The 16,929-nt window shown below is 26.7% G+C and overlaps 4 protein-coding genes across 21 annotated transcripts; 1 reads left to right on the forward strand and 3 right to left on the reverse strand.

Moving 5' to 3' along the window:
• Positions 1-466: 466 nt before the first annotated feature.
• Positions 467-3,454, reverse strand: APC7 (anaphase-promoting complex subunit 7). Of its 2 annotated transcripts, XM_031986124.2 has the most exons (7): positions 3,353-3,454; positions 3,088-3,233; positions 2,370-2,693; positions 1,881-2,290; positions 1,356-1,770; positions 955-1,229; positions 467-825 (listed from the first exon to the last, which is right to left on the reverse strand). In XM_031986124.2, exons 2-7 carry the CDS (start codon positions 3,154-3,156, stop codon positions 603-605), a joined length of 1,716 nt encoding a protein of 571 aa, XP_031841984.1. In that variant the 5' UTR covers positions 3,157-3,233; positions 3,353-3,454; the 3' UTR covers positions 467-602. The 2 variants fall into 2 exon arrangements, with proteins under 2 accessions (XP_031841984.1, XP_031841985.1); XM_031986125.2 differs by lacking the exon at positions 2,370-2,693.
• Positions 3,455-3,634: 180 nt separating this feature from the next.
• Atg3 (Autophagy-related protein 3) lies at positions 3,635-6,435 on the reverse strand. Of its 2 annotated transcripts, none has more exons than XM_031986108.2 (6): positions 6,166-6,435; positions 5,222-5,410; positions 4,803-5,063; positions 4,346-4,495; positions 4,101-4,228; positions 3,635-4,018 (listed from the first exon to the last, which is right to left on the reverse strand). In XM_031986108.2, the coding sequence occupies exons 1-6, from the start codon at positions 6,169-6,171 to the stop codon at positions 3,856-3,858; spliced, it is 897 nt and encodes a 298-aa protein (XP_031841968.1). In that variant the 5' UTR covers positions 6,172-6,435; the 3' UTR covers positions 3,635-3,855. The 2 variants fall into 2 exon arrangements, with proteins under 2 accessions (XP_031841968.1, XP_031841967.1); XM_031986107.2 differs by having other exon boundaries at positions 3,644-4,018; positions 6,174-6,433.
• A 3-nt stretch (positions 6,436-6,438) lies between these two features.
• Positions 6,439-16,132, forward strand: twy (fas-binding factor 1 twitchy). Of its 16 annotated transcripts, none has more exons than XM_076364615.1 (18): positions 6,439-7,020; positions 7,106-7,302; positions 7,408-7,594; positions 7,834-8,471; positions 8,612-9,124; positions 9,215-9,435; positions 9,508-9,670; positions 9,980-10,271; positions 10,631-10,863; positions 10,961-11,104; positions 11,192-11,356; positions 11,446-11,603; positions 11,731-11,863; positions 11,938-12,179; positions 12,309-13,842; positions 14,179-14,263; positions 14,335-14,480; positions 14,559-16,132. In XM_076364615.1, exons 3-14 carry the CDS (start codon positions 7,408-7,410, stop codon positions 12,004-12,006), a joined length of 2,916 nt encoding a protein of 971 aa, XP_076220730.1. In that variant the 5' UTR covers positions 6,439-7,020; positions 7,106-7,302; the 3' UTR covers positions 12,007-12,179; positions 12,309-13,842; positions 14,179-14,263; positions 14,335-14,480; positions 14,559-16,132. The 16 variants fall into 16 exon arrangements, with proteins under 16 accessions (XP_076220730.1, XP_076220731.1, XP_076220721.1 ...); XM_076364616.1 differs by having other exon boundaries at positions 14,235-14,263; XM_076364606.1 differs by having other exon boundaries at positions 12,309-14,480; positions 14,559-15,793; positions 15,903-16,132.
• On the reverse strand, positions 12,028-13,378 carry LOC116431125 (uncharacterized). Its single transcript, XM_031986122.2, has 4 exons — positions 13,234-13,378; positions 12,719-12,854; positions 12,533-12,653; positions 12,028-12,458 (listed from the first exon to the last, which is right to left on the reverse strand). The coding sequence occupies exons 1-4, from the start codon at positions 13,364-13,366 to the stop codon at positions 12,354-12,356; spliced, it is 495 nt and encodes a 164-aa protein (XP_031841982.1). The 5' UTR covers positions 13,367-13,378; the 3' UTR covers positions 12,028-12,353.
• Positions 16,133-16,929: the final 797 nt, after the last annotated feature.

A 16,929-nucleotide genomic window follows, 5' to 3' on the forward strand; every position in this document is an offset into this window, starting at 1 on the left:
TTGATTTCATATATCTTATGTACGTGGGTGTTTTTTTAAAACTTAGAAATGTTTTTTCTATTCATTACAAATTATGCTGATTAGAAAATAATGACAAGTACCTTCAATAATATTCACGGTTATTACAACTAATTGTAATGAAACGGAATTACTATACTCTCAAAAATATTTAAGAATTGTAATAAATTTAGTGTTTTGAAAGAGAAAGAATTTTTGAAATCTGCTTTGTTCAAGCTAAATGTATAATACACATAAATTTTTAAAATTGTATCGATCAGCATTACTACTTTTTGAAATAGAACAAAAATGTTCAAAATAAAGTATTTCAATGAAACATTTGCTAACGTAATATTTTTATTATAAGATTTCGTAACAATATAAAAAAATTACGAAATGCTATTATCAATTTTCTGTAAAAACTAACTTATAGTTAAGGTTTATTATTCGTGAATTCTATTTCAAGAAATAAAGATTTCATACATTTATTTTTTTATAATAAGCAAATAGGTAACAAAAAGAAAAATATCATACAGTAAAAATTAATTATAATTCTAATTTAATTGTATTAAAAACTATTCAGTTTTCTAATATTTTCTGTTACATTATTGACTATTTGCTTCAAGATCCATGTCAGACCACACGGCTTCAGTTTCACTTTCATCGGGTGCTTCATCGTTATCAGTATCTGGTAAACCATCACCAACATCATATGTTGTGTCAGTTTGTGCTTCACCCACGGTCATATAATATGCCGAATCTAACTTGTTTGAAGAATTATCCAGCCTATGCATACCTTCCAATGCTCTTCTATTCCTCGGATCTAGACTATGGTTTTAAACATCAATTTAATTTAAGTATTTTCAATGTTTTTCTTTACAAAATTTTCAATCATAAATATTAGTAAAATTTAAATAAGCTTTCTTTTATATCATAATTCGTTTATCTGAAACTTACTTTAAAGCAATGGCATAGTGATCTAAAGCTTTTTCCTCATTGTGTACTCTGGCCCAAAGATCCCCAAGCATCTGATGTAATTTACACGTCGATTGAATTTCCACTTGTCTTTCAAGTAATGCAATTGCAGCTTCCAAGTTCATTTCTTGTTCATATATTTCAGCCAGCAAATAAACTGCAGGTAGGTACACTTCATCTTGAAGTAATGCCTTTTCTAAAAGATTTTTTGCTTTACCAACGGAAACTGGATCTTTCATAAGTACTGATGCATAGAGCTGTAGAAAAAATGTTATTATATTTACAATTATATTTTAAAATTTGGTACATATTTTACATATTTCATGATATCAAACAGAACAAAATTTATGGTTTTGCATATTAAATCTGATTTATATAATTACCGTGAGAACCCTTGCAGTATGTCCAAGTTGTTTACAAGATCCACTTGCGATGTTAAGAGCTTCTCGTAGTCTGTGCATTCCTACAAGACAATCTACTAAACCTTTGTGAGGTTCATAACGATATGGTTTTAATCCTACTGCATGTCTGAAGAAAAACAATGCCTCTTGGTATTTCTTTTGCTCCAGAAGTATATTTCCCCGAAGTATTGTTGCCTCTATATCATTTGGATTCAAATTCAAAGCTTGTGTGGTTAAAGTATTTACTCTACTAAATTTTCTAGCAGCATAAAGAGAATATGCCATAGCAACATATATTTCTCCAGTACATTCATTACTTGCTGTTATTATAGGTATCAGTCTTTCAAGTTCCTTAATATGATGATTTTTATATAATACTGCAGCATAAATATCAACCCTATTTAATAAATATATTTTTAAAATTATATTTTAATATTAAAAATATATTTTTAAAATTATATCTTTGAAACAAATTAGCTAAGCATTTATCAATAAAATTTCCATTACCCTTTCATAACGTCTGGTTCTATGATTCTAGCTCTTCGTAAGCATAACAAAGCATTTTTATCATCTCCGGCATAGTAATAACACTCTCCCATTGTTGTTAATAAATTAAAATTATCTCTCAGCAAATTAACATTGTCTAGAGACCTTAATGTTGATACTGCATGAGTATATTCTCTATTATGTATGTGTGCGTGTGCTTTGATCCAAGTATTCAACCAATCTAAATTTGATAAACTTGATGCGCAACCTACAATTAATGAATTTACTTCAATCCCTTTTACTCCAAGAGAAAGCAGACCTTCTGCAGCTTCTAATGCTAATGGACATTCTCTTAAAACTTCCTTATATGTGGTAATAGCCGTTCGTTTCATTCCTTGCTCTTGGCACATTTTTGCCAAAGCCATATTAACCTTGAAACATAAAAAATAAGTTTATTAATATTTTATTAATATAAAAATAGATACAGAAATTTGTATCTATTGAACTTACTTTTGGAGTTCTCTGTTTTCCAGGAATGCTTTGCAAGACTTGTAGTGCTTCCAAAGAATTTTTTAATTTTAGTAAACACAAATGTATTTGAAATTTTATATCAACATCCGTTGGAAGATCTTTTTGTCCTTCTAAAGGTTTTGTAGCACCCTTAGACTTTAACAAACACTTATGAAATTGCAATGATTTCTTATAAAGGGCTTCAGCTCGTTTATATTTTCCTAAGTAGAAATGAGCGTCTGCATAATAAACATAAATATGGAACTTTCCATGTATCGGCAGTAAATCTGAATTGTGTTCACTGAGCGACAATACTAAATTTGCCTGAAGTATAAAATAATTCTATTGGATGTACAAAGTTCTCAAAAAGTAATTTAAATGTTAAAGTCAATTACATGTTATATTAACACTTTATCTACCAGAAATCTATAGATTGAAAAACAGTATAATACCTTTTCTTTTAAGTAATAATACTATACAAAATTAGTTCATTATGTTATTTGAAAGGATTTATTACTTTGCTATTGTAATTGTTATTATTATTATAAAATTAATAAAGAAGTCCTTAGCTCTCAGTTGTTGATTGTTAAAGAAATATTGAACAATCACTGGTAGGTAATGTGTTAATTACGATTATTTTTACACTTTTAAATACAATATCACATTGTTTTCATTATAAAAAAAAGAATATTTAGAATCACTTGTTGCATTTACTTACTAATGAAATAACATTTGAATATAAAGACTGATCGTAAAGAAGTTTTATCTGATCATATAAAGTCGTCATTTTTACCAGAGTACTCTTTTAAAGCATAAAGTATTTACTTCAAACACTAATTTCTATCACCGTACGTTTTCCTTAACCTATAAAAAATTAAGTTATGAAAAACATGTATTTGATACAGTATGTAACGAATAGATCAACATGTTACAAACAGATTGTAAAAAAGATAAAAAAAGATTTAAACAAAATTTTCACTCACAAACATTGAACATGACGAATAACAGTTACACATGAAACACTGAACTGCCACCATTTTGAAACCAAGTAAAAGTAACAAACCCTAGTAAAAAAACATATGAATATTTATATCATTATCCAAAATTTAAAGTTGAATAAGTAACAAATTATTTCATATTATATACTATTCTTTTAAATAATAAATAAATACTATTTTGTATTAAATTTATCGTTTATTGGAAAATCTAGTAATTCAGTATTTACATAAAAATGATAAAATAACAAAATGAAAGATTATAAATTATTTTTATGGAATGTTTTATAAAAATAAGATAAACCAAATTTGATCTTATCTTAACAGTTATCTTAACAGTTTTTTCAAGGGTACAAATATTGTAATTTTATAAACTTAAGCGTGTTTATTATTTTATATGCTTCACAGTCCTCTTAGTTTTGTTATTTATTATATACTTAAAAACTAAAGTCACGATCATCTTCAAGGTACAATAGAAATTTATAAAGCTCTTAACTAGATGCAATTAGCATAAAATTTTGCGTATAATCATACTCAATTGTAGGAATTACAGATTGCACAAATTTTAGGAATATTATCAAGTACATGTGTACACCAAGTTCACGACCACCCTCCATTACTGTTTCAATAATTTTCTTCATTACCTCTGCGTGTCTGAAATTTCACACGAATAAGTTAGAAGTACTATAATAATAAAATATATGAGTTTAAAAATAAGTTGATTACTTGAAATTACCTGCAGGGATGAACAGAAGCCATTGGAGGTCCAGGTATATGAGGATGAATTTCCATTGTAACAGTTTTTTTGGCATGGTCTTGACTTACATCTTCATACATTTCTTCTACTGTGAGGGGTTTACGATTCTTTCGGAAAAAGTGTTTATGTTAAAATTAGAAATCATTTTAAATACTATAAGTAATGTTTATATGCCATGATTATGATTTCATAATTACTTATATTATTACATAAGAAAAACAGACCTCATCGTATCCTGAAAGCCATAATCGAGGTGTTTGATAGTATTTGTCATATGTGATATATAAGTCATATGTGCGTGTGTGAATGATTTCTCCTTCAGAAAATGGTTCCCACTTTTCTTTCACAGATTTCTTTGTAGTTTCTGCTGCAAACTTTTTAGTTTAAATACAATTAGGTTATAATACTTTTTAAAATAAAATACATGCTATTGATATTATTAGGTTGTCCCATAAAATCGCATCGCTTTCTGTTAATACTTTTTGTGTTACATTTTGTAATCACAGAATGATACGAGTTTGAATTGCTTCAGTTTAGACAGTAAAAGGTATTCAAAAGCAACAGGTTGTGAAGTTATAAAAATTTTATATTTAATAAAATAATATTTTATATGGTAGAAAAATAAATGACACAAACTTATGGGATGACCTAATAATTATATAATTATTGTACAAATAGTACCTTATCTTGTTCATCCAACATTCCACTGACTTCAAAAGCTTCCATATCTGCAGCATCTTCATCATCATCATCATCGTTGTCGTCGTTGTCATTATGTTCACCTGCATTGATTGACTGAGAAAGTTGTGTTTCTTCTAATGTCATTTCTGATACTCTTTCTTCGACACCGCCAAGAGTAGTATCATAATGGTGTGTATCTACCCAACCACCCTCCGGATCATCTTCTTCTATAATGCATTCTTGCTCTTTACTGTATTCAATCTAAAATTCAATTAAAAAAAAAATTTGTTTAACATATTTTTTAAATCATAACTGTTTAAAAGAATACAGAAATATTTAAAAATGTTTAGCATTTATTTTGAAAAGTTGTAACTATACAAACTGATAATCTCGCATTATTCTTATAAAACCAATAATACCTGTTTGCATCTACGAGAACAAGGAACATTCCGTGTTAATAAGAATTGCTTGTTCTTAGGAAGGTACGATTTCACCCTATCTTCATCACCAGTAGCCCATTGCCATGTTGGACAATGATGTACCAAATGATCTCCTGCTGCCACAAACTCCTCTGGTGTTAAAACACCAGTTTCTCGAAATTTACTTTCCTTTAATGTTATAAATTATATTTGCAATATAATATAAAATCTTAGTTTTTAAATTAATATTATTTCACCAAACTTAAACATAATAAAGATTAAAATATTGAAAAAAAAACAAAAGATACAAATAAATGTAATATAAAAAACTATAAACAATGTAAGCAAACTGACAAAAGCATAAAAAATATATATATATATACAAACATACACACATATATATATGTATATATATGTACATATGTACTAATTGAAATTAATTGTAAGCAATGAACACATATATATAAAAAAAAGTGAAAAGCTATAACTTAACTTGCTCTGTAAATTCTATAAAAACAAAGACTTATGTATAATAAGAAAAGTAAATTTTCAAAACTTATTTTATTTGGATTTATCACTTTTTCATTACAGAAAAACATTTAAATATATTAAATACAATATGATCTTTAACGTTACTATAAACGAAAATATTCTGTATATATTATAAAATAAATGTTCTACTTAAAACAAAAGAATAAAAAGAATATTATAATATCTATCGCTGAAAGATATAAAATCTTTACAATGACAGGACAGTTAATGTTATGAAAAAATACTAAATTATTATAAGTAATATTAAGAATATATCTTATCGTATAAATAAATAATTAAATAATAAAAGACGATGACATGTTTATTACATAAAATTTTATGTTATTTTTTATATATATTTTACTTGCTTACTGTTTGTTAAGATATTTATTTTTAATATCTCATTTACGTACAATCATACCTTTAGTACAGGGGTTAAGTATTCGGCAACACCAAGCGCAGTGCCTTTTACGGAATTAATAACACTCTGCATGGCAAATTCCTCTAAGTAAGAAATCTATTTTATTGCAATTGAAAATAATCAAAGAGAAGGTTCGTTGAGTACAAACATTCGTGTGATATCAACAGTTTCCAACGTATTATCGATTTGAGCGAACATGGAAGTTCTATATGCGGTACTAAACTGTTCCCTTTCCATGAACGTCCCCTACTATCATTTATTCTCACCCCACTATCATATACACCTGAGAATGAGCATGCGTAACCGGAGTTAGAGTGACAGATTTATATGAATTCTAACAAATTATAAAATAAAGAATGAACAAATGCCTAAATGTTCGGCAAATTCGTATACAAAATTTGTATAATAACTTTATAATAATTTTATAATACGCATATTTTGTAATATGAAGTCACTTCATGTAATATAATTTATAAATTATTTGAAAGTTTTTTTAAATATGTTGAAGTATATGTTGCTTTATATATGCTATTTATATTTATATAAAATATTATGTTATGATTCTTTATACATTTAGATTGATTTAAAATGTAAGGAGAAAATACAAAATGTTTTAAAACATTTCATTAATTTTTAAAATGATATTGTTTCATTGAAAACAATTTTATATGTTTGTAGTATGCAATAAATTTTACAGGTTTTATAAGTACTATTTGTAAAGATCAGTATAATTAAATAATTGGTACACTATAATGGAAAACACAGAACATAATACAGCATATCTTTTGTTACAAACTAAATATTATAATTGTATAGTTCTTAAAAAAATTCATAATTTGTATTTTATGTGAGTATTGTAAATTATTTTAGAGTTAGATTATCTGTACTATGAACAATGTAACATATATTAATCACTTCTTTATCTTCTCTAGGATTTGCTCATCTTCATTGACTGTTCCTATAGTAACTCTTCACTTAACTCCAAAACATTGCAAACCTATGTAATTTAGCTTGAAGAAATAAAATTCATAGTTACATTTCCAATTTTTTAGTTAATAAATCAGTGATAGTTTATAAAAACTTAACTGATTATGTATCTGTACTGTAAAAGGCATATAGTTATTTAAAGGTATTAATTCTTTTACTTCTATATTATCTGAATATTTTAACAAATTTATCTAAAATATAGAAACTTATTACTTGTTTAGTGTCATGTTATTGTTTCTTATGTTAGATGGTTGATATTACTGAAACTTCAAACACAAATTTAGAAGAACTAACACAAGTGTTAGAAGATATGGATAATTTAGATATGGATCTACTTAATAATTCATTTAAAAAGGCACAATCTGCTACAAACATTTTTAAAGATTCTAATGTTCAATTGGATGGAGATTTGAAAAAAAAGGTCATATTTAAAGGTGATTTGAAAATACATTATTTAGATATTTAATATACAAATAGAATATAACATCATTATTTTTATTTAAGTATACTATTATAATTTATAATAAAAGACTGAATACTAATCTGTTATTTTTAAGTATAACAGCTATGCATATAGTTTTTAGTGTTATATCGATTTATTTAGTTACTATAAATTAATTGAATTAAAAAATTTAATTATTAAAATTATTAAACAAATATCATTTTTGTATAGATATTAATGAAGATGATTCATTAACTGATTTACTATTTGATGATGAAACTTCTTTAACAGAAAAAAAAAATTTTCTTACAAGTGGAAGTAAAACTAGCTTAATGGAAGATCTGTTTAAGATCAAAACACCAGTTACATCAGCAACAAATACTAAAATAAATAACGAATCAGAAAGGAAACTTAATTTTGATCATGGAGATATAAATGAATTGTTTTTACAGAAATCAGACAGTCGTACAGCTAAAAGTAACTCTATTTTATTACAAAGTGAATTATGTACAGAAAAATATGAACAAAAACCACAAAGTGCATTTAAAAATGATGAAGATACTTTAATGAATTTACATGATAGTAGTAAATTAGATGTAATAGGTGATAAATCAAAAAGGTCGTCACTAATAGAGAGTTTGTTTGAGAGCAAATCTCATTCATCTTCCATTAAAAATGCGAAACTTGAAAATTTTACACATTCTGCAGAACATAAAATTATTGCACAAAAGCAAACACCTCAACTTGTTGACCAATCAAGTAAACTAATTGCAAGAGAATCTCGTAGAGGCAGAAGAAATGCCAAAGTGGTAAATGATCCTCTTGGTTTACTATCCACTGAATTGTTATCTGAACAAAATATTGAATTGGTAATCACATTTCATTGTTTCTATTTAGTACATATATCTTAATTTCAGTTTCATAGCTATATAGACATCAACTTTTTATAAACATATTGAACTATTTGCTTTTTTTTAAAATATATCTTTAATATTTTTCTATTTCTAAGGTAACAGATAAGAATGTACCAGCTAAAAGTTCTATTGCACAGAAATCTAAATTGGAAGAAAATTTGCCAGAATGGTTGGGTGGTACAAAGAAATTAGAAGACAAAAGTAGGGATGAAATAAAGGAGCAAGTAGCTTTAAAAGATAAATTACCAAATAATGATGAAAGAATACCTACTACTAAAGAAATTATAGAATATCCAGATATCGAAACAGATTTTAAAGTAGTTAACGAAAATAAGTTAGTCCTAGAAGATTTATCGTTATTATCTGGTGCACAGTTTAATCAACAAGCTGCAATTATAACTATGCAGCAACAGGAACATGAATTAAGGACTGCTAGTATAATTTCTCAACAAAATGAACAATTGGGTAAGGTATCGGAAGCGCAGCATTCCATACTTCATAATCAAGAAAAGCAATTCAATTTATTGCTAAAATTACAATTTGAAAAACAACATTTATTAGAAAAACAAATAAGAACACAACAGGAACGTATTAATCAGTATTTACAAGTAAGAGTCTCTTAAAGATAATAATTAATTTTTTCCAGAATAAAAAGTGATTTAGCAGATTAAAGCACAATTAATATTTTATTTTTCAAGACCTTGATGGCTCAGCCCACTCCAATATCCAGTACTACATCAGTTTATACTAGTTGTAAATCTGACGAAAGTGAGAAAATAAAAAATGTATCAAATGAACCAGAAGAACTGGAGAATACAATAAAAACATTGCAGACAGAAAAATCTAAATTAGAAAGTGTATTATCCACAATCAATGAAAGGCACAATAATGAAGTAACGTGTCAAGTTCAATTTTACGAGTATGTTTGCTAAGATGTTCCAGTTATATAGAAATTTTCAAGTAAAGTGTAGTAACGAAATTTAACTTTTAGAAGGCAAATTTCATTTTTAAAGGAGGGTATGTTAAAATTTGAAGAAAGAATAAGACAAGAAACAGAAGTATTAGAAACAAATTACATAGCAAAATTGGAGAAATTAAGGAATGAGAAAATACAAATGGAAAATCTACATAAAGAAGAAATCTATAATATAAAGGTTTATAGCAACATAATATATTTAAATAAAATACATTTTGCAATAACATACTTTACTGTATTAATATTATAATAAAAAAAAGAAATATTATAAAAATATATATTATAATAATAATATTAATATAATATATTATAATTAATATATATTATAATATTAACAACATTATTAGTTATATTAAATTTCATATTACTTTACATCGCAGAAAATTCGTTTTTTTAAAATCAATTTTAATTATTCATTTAAACGAATAAAAAATACGTTGAAAATAATAATAGCTATTTATTTACATAATGTAAATCTTATACATAGAATGAACATGCTCAACGCGTACAAGAACTTAATGAACTGCATTCTCAAAATATAAAGCTTTTGCAAAAAGAATATTCTAATACAATAGAAAGTATATGCAGAGCTAAACAAACAGAAGATCAAGTAATAGAGACTATCACTACTCGAAAAGTCGACATGGAAGATATGTTACAGAAAGCTAATTTTATTATTGAGAATATCAAGCAAAATAAAGAAAAAACAGAACTTAAAGATACTGAGCTGATGGATCGCCATGAAAATTATTTAAAAATTTATGAAGATGACATAAAAGGTGACCATATTAAATTACATATTAATATGCAGTTTTTTAATTATATCAGAAAAACTGGAAAGAAATCCATTATTTTTAATCTCTACAGGACAGCTTTATTATCTCATATAAATTTTTGAATATTAATTCAAAAAAGTGATTCTTAAAAATGGATCACTAGATGGGACACTGCCTTAAAAGAAGAAGGGAATTATATTTTGGATTAATATTTAAAAATTTGTATGAAATAATAAAACTTTGTTATAATTAAAAATAACGAATTTCTTTCCGGTCCCCCTAATACTTCATATTAATTTTAGCTTCTTCTGTAATATTAAATATAAATCATTTCGTGTGTGTTATATAAACAATGTTCGCAGCTCAAAAGATTGATTTAAAAAATCAGAGTGACATTTTAAGGGAAGACCATAATAAATTTATTGGAACAATAGAAATATTTCGTACTCAGTTTACACAACTTATAGAAGAACTACAGAAGGTCACTGTGCACAATAATCAAACTCAAGAAACACTTGAAAACAAAACAGCAAGTCTTTTAAAAGAAAGAGAGCTATTCGAAGAAAAAGCAAAATGGGAAAGAGATTATTTACAGGTATGAATCAAGTTTATATTCAAGTCAGTAGTATTGTCTATACATGCTTCTTAAAAATAATTTACTGGGGATATTGATATGTAAATTACAACTATAGGCATTAAAAGAATCTTGGGTAAAAGAACACGATAGACAATTAAAATTAATTGTACAAGAAAGAGAAGAAGTAGCAGCAGAAAAGGCACAATTACAAATTATGAACAGACTCAAGATTAATAGTGATGACGTTACCAAAATTGAGGTATAAAATTTTATGAATCAATACATTAATTATATTGAATGTATATTGAAGTAATAATAATATTTATATTTTAATAATCGTTTACAGTTAGAAGCAGCTATTCAGACTGCACAAGAAGCTGCAGCATGTGCTGATAGAACAAAGTTAAAATGGCAAGAAAAAATTAATGAACTTAATGTCCACAAACAAATTTTACAAGACAAAGAAAATCTGCTTGTTTCGCGAGCTAAAGAACTTGAAAAACTTACACAGGTAATATTAAATATAAATATACTTATTCGGGTTACAATTATATTATAAAGCATTCACAATTAAATGTTATATAATTTGGTATACTATAGTCAGCTTTAAGAAAAAAAGAAGAAGGAATGAAAGCTTTGAAAGATGCAAAACACTTAGAAAATCAATATAAAGAGACACTTGGTCTGCTACAAATACAATTTAAAGCATTAATGGAAAAAGAAAAAAGAATTGTTAGCGAACAATATAATGTTTCAAAGTATGTATATATAAAGTATTTACACATCTTTTAATTTTAACCGTTTTGAATTTGAAAATATTTTCAATACAATCATTTACCTTAAAATATATTTATTAATATTTAAATATATGTTCTTACTTCAAAGAGGACAGATGATCTCAGTGTCTTGTGAAACAGAAAAACCAGAAAGGGACATAAATGTGTCACGTAACGTTTACAATAAAATTTTACCTTTATCTGTTATGCATTCATCATCTCAAGTTACTTCAGAATTAATGGTAAGGAAATATTATTTATTGAAAACAAATACTGACATATGAAATATGTTTTTACCTTAAACTACTTCTTGCAGAAAATCGTAGATCCAAATCTACTCATGCTGAAATTAAATCTTAACGATCATTATAATTCTATCACTTAATACATATAAATTGTTAAGAAATAAGATTTTATATGGATTTATTATAAATATTTTAAATCCTATAGTATTATTTACAATATAATACATAAAATTTTTATTAAAAGATACTGATTTAATAATTTAATATGACAATGATACTGATTCTGTTTGAAACATAAGTTAATGGTCTTAAGGTATTTATATTCATAATTCCAATTACTTTGTTTAAATTGTTCTATTAAAAATTTACTCGCTAAGTAATTTCAATATTCTGACAAAAACAAGTAAGTGTATTTTGTTTAATTTATGAAATTTTATTTCAGTTCCTAATGAAATGTTATTATAGACTGAAACTTATATGCAACCAATTAGTTTTTATGTAACACATTTACATTGTTTTGCAAAGTTTCTATTCCAGTTATTAAAGATTTTATCCTACATGTTTCATTTCCTATGAACTTTGTGCAAGACATCTGAAAAAAGCACGAGAACATAAAAAGAAGTTGGAAATGGTTATTTTAATATAAGTGATATAAAGTGAACTTACAATATCATTAATAAGATCTATAGAATTGATTTTCCTTTCAGTGGTATTATCAAGATTTCTATACACATTTTGTATTCCATTTATAAAATTGATTGCTTCTGATAAAAATGTTACTGTTTGCCTAAAAGAAAATATGTAAAACATATTTTATAATATGAAATGTACATCATAATAAAGCTTTAATACCGATGGTATTCATGGGAAATTGGTAATGCCATAGGGTTTTCAGAATTGTTTATACATAAGTTATATATTGAATGCTTATGCGTTGTAATACGTTGAAGATTTTTAGATAAAGTTTCTTTGCATTCATTTCTCTCGTCTAAAATAAATATATAATTAGAACTATATATTAAAACTAGTAAAAGTAAAATAAGTTATCCTTAACACATTCAACCCGGCGTGGACCACCAGTGGTCCACGGGCATTACTATCATCTGGCGGCGTGAACCACAGGTGGTCCACACAAATAAAACATTTTTCAATGTACTACTTCTTTGCTGCATTTATACCTTCACCATAGTATTTTTAAGAACTCACATAACTACTCAGACTCTGATGATTGTTACTGATAACGTGAAAAGTACTGAAGTAAACAAGCGCTGCCAGATGAATAAACAACTTATCATTTTATGTACGCCGGACATAGAAACTTCGAAAAAATGCGCCGGGTTGAAAGTGTTAAATAAAAAAGTACAAACCTTCCATAGTTTGTAATGTTTCAATCAAATAATCATATTCTGCAATTTGCTTTTTTTCCTCCTCCGCAAACTGTTTTTCACAAATTACTTCTTTCATATGTAAAACTTCTATCATTTTTTTAATATTTTCCATTTGATAAAAGTTTAAAATATAAAAGATAGTTTCTTAATACTTTTTCGTATTTGAATAGTTCTTTGACAACTGTTAAACATGGATTACTATAAACACAGACTTGAAATCCGTACGATAGATAAGTAACTTCTGCTTAAAGATTTGAACGTTGTGTAGCGCCACAGATGAGGTAGTACATACCTACCTACCTCTTAGTAGATATTTACCTATTAGATTCTTAGGTATTGTAATAGCGTTATTAGCACAGGGCACAGACTTAAGACTAAGATGTCTAATTGAATAACCCGTGGGCATTCTAGTGACATTCCCCTCATGAAAAGTTTCCCTCTCCATACCTATTTTCACCTGTTGTATTGAACACCACTATAGAACTGCTCATATATACACAATTTCGGGCAACTCTTTGAGTAGAAGTAGATACTTACCTAGTACTACTTAGTAGGGAATCCCTAATGGGAGTCACTAGCTTGAGGGAGGTAGTTTGTCACTCCTGACTTAAATACGTAAATATCTTAAGTCCACGTCCAATATAAATTTTTGTCCCGCGACTGGGGACTTATCGTGATTCCCCTTACTATTTCTGTGTTATTTACAATCTTACCAAGAGAGTACAAATAAATACAAATAAATAAATAAAAAAACATGTTCTGTTTTATTTTCTTGTTTCAATATTAAATTTTTCAGACATTGGATACGAAGTCCCATAAGATGTTTAGTCTATCCTGTCTCTCGTTAGTGACTTCATATCCGATGATTTGAAATACCAATTTTGTAAAAAAAGTGATCGTTTTTTTATATCATTTATGAATTAGGGTGATGAATTTAATACATTCGATTACAATAAAGATATCGAACTGCCTCTCCTTAGGCTATTGACTCTCCATCAGCGTTTCCTCGGTAGGTACCTCTACTTAAAGAGCTGCCCGAGACTGTGTATGTAGCAGCTCTACGAGTGTCGATTCAAACAGGTGAAAATAAGTATAAAGAGGGTGATTCTCAATGAGAGGAAAGATTCTAGAAAACTCGCAAGATTTCAATTTGACACTTCTGCTATCGGATTACAGGATACAAGTCAACAAAGAATCCTGATCTCTCAAGAAGATTTTATCAGACAGTAAGTTTGTTATTTATTCGATAATATAAATGGTAGAAATAGAAATTTCAAATTTTTGATCAATATTTTTTATTTCAGATACACAATTGTGAAATAAACATTTCAGAAAATTTATCTAAAGTTATGACATCAACAGATTTGCTTTACTGTTATAATTGTACTAAACATGGACATGAGTCCTCTACATGTTACAACTATCAGTGGTCTCAGCACTATCCAGCACCAGAATTTGTATCAGATTATACAAACAAATCAAACTGTGAAAACTCTATAAGAATAAATACTACGAATGAAGACTTTATACCATTGGTTAAAAGTAAAAAATTAAAAAAAACTAATCCTTATAGAAATATAATACTTCCCCAAGGATCAGTGAATATTCCAGATAGCTCCGTTTTATATTCATATGGTACTTTTCATACGACAAAACCTGATTGCCAAGAAATGTATAAAAGACTTGAAGAAGCACAATTGAATGATTTAAAAGATCATTTTCCTCCACCTTTCTTCAGTGAATTGATAAAGACAGTGCAATTTGAAGTCTTAATATATCGTTCTTCAGATGGTGAATTATAAATAAGAATACGTTCAACAAATGGTAATCCATCACACATATATGAAATTTTCTTGTTTTGGTTAAAAGTTAAAGATGAAGGAAAACATTTAAATCTTTATATAAATATTCCACGTAATAGTAAACAAATGTTTAAATTTTTGTCTACAAAGTGGCTGGAATTGGAACAAAATTTACAGGACCCTAACTCTCTGTGTAAGCAGATAGAAGAATTAAAAAGGTCAAAGCTGAAAACTCGGAATTATATTATATTAAAGGATATTTCTGAAAGGATATTAAGTTTCTGGGGTACATTATTATATATGTCTCATGTGAACTCAAAGTTAAGTCGTCACATAATAGGTTTACAATGTATTATTAAAAAATTAAAATGTATGATGCACAATTCACCACATGGAACAATAGACATCAAAGATAGATGGTATTTACGTACTGTTCATGCATACAATCAGATTTTTTTACCACGTACATTAACAAGATCAGAATTGCATGGCTTTCTTCATCTATATTACAAAGATGGAAATAATAAGAAAAACAATGGTAAGAGTACTAAAAAAGAGAAACAGGCTCAGCATCTTAATCACTTTAAAAAATTTATATCAAGTTTAAGAAAGTATAAGTTAACATTACAAAAGAAAGAAAGAAGTGTTGATGCAAATATTATCATTACATTACCACCATAAGTTTTGAGGTAAATTTACCACACATGAATAAGGCTGTAAACAAAATAAGAAAGCGAGTAAGTTAAAACTGATAAATTTAGAAAAAGACCAATGGCAATATTTGAGTTCATTTTGAACTTACTTGTAATGAATTTTTTTTTTCTCAAATAAAATGTGTTTTATTAGATTACCACATTTAATTGGAAAAAGATGATTTTGTAGTGGTTCAACATTGTAAATCCATTCTAATATTGCTTACAAAGACTACATGTAAAGACAGACTAAAAGATCAGAGAAAAAAGAAAATGGAAAAATATGATTGTATTTACTAGATCATATACAGAATCATATAAAATTATGAGGAACATTAACATTTTTAATGGATATGAAAATACAAAATAAATTTGTAAAACATAGATATTTGGCGTGTAAAGACTGTGTATCTGATACAACTTTAATTTTGAACACATTTAGATATCAATGTTCTAAATTCAAGATCATTTCATTTTAAAACATAAACATGCATGACTTGCAAATTGAAAGGTAAAGTGATTTTTTGAGGAAGAAAAAATGTTTATAATATACTGTATCATACCTTTTTTTATACTTTCAAATTCATTAGAATAGTTTGATATGATCCATTTTATATAGTCTATATAATAGTCTATTATATTTATTAATAATATTCTTATTATATTGCAATGAAACTGCAGTCTTTCATTAAAAATAAATTTAAATCCATATACATATATATTAGTTTAATACTTAATAATTTATGTTTGTCAATTTTTCTAACTTCAACTATTGATTCAGATGTAATTCTTAACACATTCACAACTGACAAATTTTTCACTTTTCAAAATAAAGAAAATTTAAAGCTAATTGCCGAAAATTTCTGACGTTAAAAGCGGAACAAAAATTAGAAAATTTGTTTTGAAATATTAGTCTTGCAATAATTTATTATTTGAAATGAAAAACTTTTTATTAAAGAAGTTGCAAATGGAAATATTTTGGAAGTTGTTATATTTGAAAGACATGAATTATATCAGCAGCACTGAGGAATAGAATTTGAAAAGATTAGTTATTCACTAGAAAACAATAGTTATCCATTTCATTAAAATATCTCAAAAAGAGCAGACGTGTTAATCATTCGTGGTGAAATAGTTAATAAATATATTACATAGCTTATAAAACTATGAAAAAACTAAATACT

This window comes from Nomia melanderi, chromosome 2 (genome assembly GCF_051020985.1).
Source record: "Nomia melanderi isolate GNS246 chromosome 2, iyNomMela1, whole genome shotgun sequence".
Lineage (NCBI taxonomy): Eukaryota > Metazoa > Arthropoda > Insecta > Hymenoptera > Halictidae > Nomia > Nomia melanderi.